This window comes from Nicotiana tomentosiformis, chromosome 8 (genome assembly GCF_000390325.3).
Source record: "Nicotiana tomentosiformis chromosome 8, ASM39032v3, whole genome shotgun sequence".
Taxonomy (NCBI): Eukaryota; Viridiplantae; Streptophyta; class Magnoliopsida; order Solanales; family Solanaceae; genus Nicotiana; species Nicotiana tomentosiformis.
Window position 1 is genome coordinate 30,461,744 of NC_090819.1, and position 2,203 is coordinate 30,463,946.

The 2,203-nt window shown below is 37.7% G+C and overlaps 1 protein-coding gene across 1 annotated transcript; it reads left to right on the plus strand.

The window, feature by feature from the left end:
- The first annotated feature begins 302 nt into the window (after positions 1 to 302).
- LOC138897259 (uncharacterized) lies at positions 303 to 1,202 on the plus strand. Its single transcript, XM_070183221.1, has 2 exons — positions 303 to 615; positions 937 to 1,202. The coding sequence occupies exons 1-2, from the start codon at positions 303 to 305 to the stop codon at positions 1,200 to 1,202; spliced, it is 579 nt and encodes a 192-aa protein (XP_070039322.1).
- The last annotated feature ends 1,001 nt before the right edge of the window (positions 1,203 to 2,203 follow it).

The following is a 2,203-nucleotide window of genomic DNA, read 5'->3' on the forward strand; positions in this document are numbered from 1 at the left end:
AAACGATGGAACTATTGGTAATGAATTGGTATTGTAGACGTGAACACATTTTTGTCTAATTAATGAAAATATGTATTATCTCTATTCGTGGATGAGTTTGGGTAGAATAAAATCTAACAGGCTTGCTCGGTCGGGTTCACTCAGTTGAGCGTCGGTCGCGCTCCTCGATTTTGGGGCGTGACAAACTTGGTATCATCTTTTAATTATGCTTGATATTATGAAGAAAAAGGTTTGTTGCCCTTGCAATTTCGGGCAAGAACTATATGTGATGGGTGTTGGATGCTGAAATCCATTTAGATGCAATGGGTCTTGGAGACGCCATTAAAGATAAAAATAAAGTATCTACCCAAGACTGTGCTAAGGCCTTAATTTTCTTGCACCATCACCTTAATGAAGGGTTGAAAATAGAATATCTCACAGTCAAAGATCCATTTGTTTTATGGAATGGATTAAAGGAAAGATATGACAACTTAAAGTTGGTCACACTTCCACAAGCACGATATGATTGGGCTCATCTGAGGCTCCAAGACTTTAAGTCGGTTTCTGAATACAATTCTGCGATGTTCAGAATTACTTCTAAATTGAAACTCTATGGAGATAGTATCACTGACTATGGTATGCTTGAAAAAATATTCACAACGTTTCATGCCTCCAATATGGTCTTGCAACAGTAGTACCGAGAGAAAGATTTCAAGAAGTACTCTGAGTTGATTTCTCTTCTCCATGTGGCTGAACGAAACAACGACTTGCACATGAGAAATCACGATAATCGACCCACTGGGTCTACACCATTGCCTGAAGTGGATGAGGTATATTCCCATTATGTTAAGCATGGAAAAGGTCGTGGCCCTGTTCATGGCCGTGGTCGTGGCCAAGAAAAAAATTTTCCTAGTGTTAATCATCCCCCAAAGAAAAATAACCACCAAATGTGAAAAGGGAAAGATGAGAAGCCAAGGGCAAAGGGTTCAGAAACTGAATGCTATCGTTGCAGTGGAAAGGAGCATTGGGCAAATATTTGTCGTACGCCAAGATATTTGGTTGAGATTTATCAAGATTCTCTAAAGAATAAAGGCCCTGAAGCTAATTTTATTTTTGATAATGAATTTGACATCACTCACTTGGATGTGGCAGACTTCTTTGAGCACCCTGATGGAAAAATAGACCACTTGATCTGTGATGGATCAGTGGTTAAATATAATTGAGTAGTTTGGTTATTATTTTTGTCTATTCGTAGTAGCTAATGAATAAATATCATGTATTCATAGTTTTTTACTGTAACGACCTGACCGGTCGTTTTGAGAATTAACGTCCCGTTTGGCGGCTTAAGGTCTCGAGCAGCTTTGTATTATGTATTATGACTTGCGTGTGTAGTCGAGTTCAGTATTCAGATGATTCGGGATCAATTTGGAAGAAGGATTCTTGTTTTAGAAGTTTAAGCGGTAAGAGTTGATCAGAATTTGACATTGGTGTAGCCGACTCCGAAATGGAGTTTTAATGATTCCAATAGCTTCGTATGGTAATTTTGGACTAAGGCGTGATTCCGGATTTGGATTTGGAGGTCTGTAGGATAATTAGAAGTATTTTGGCAAAAATTGAAAAGTTAAAGTTTTGGAAGGTTAAGAGGTTTGACCGGGGGTTGACTTTTTAGTTTTAATTAAATATCGAAGCTTTATTATCCGGATTTGTTTCCTATGAGTTTTATTTATGATTTGAAGTTATTTTGGCTAGATTTGAGCCGTCCGGAGGTTGTTTCACTCGAGAAGGTCATTTTAGAGTATCAATCTAGCTTCTTTGAGGTAAGTATCTTGCCTAACTTTGTGTGGGGAACTACCCCTTAGGATTTGAGTCATTTGTGCTAATTGCGTCATGTGAAGGCCGTGTACGCGAGGTGACGAGTATGTGCTCGGCCTTATTTGTGGAAATTTGACCGTTTAGGGCTCTTAGGTTCTTATTTTCATTAGATGTGAAGTTGTTTTAGCATGTTAAATCCTCCATTTACTAAATTCACCCTTACGCGTATTATTTGGAATTAATCGATTCATGTTCTACCTTTGTTGCCAATTAAACTCTTGTGTGCCTTAATGAAAGTTGTTTCTTCTTTATTTGCCATGTTGTCTTTTCCGTAATTGCTTAACCTTAATTGAACTTATTATTATATGATTAATAGGCAGATCTATTAGTATTAATAGGGTTGCCTCCAAAT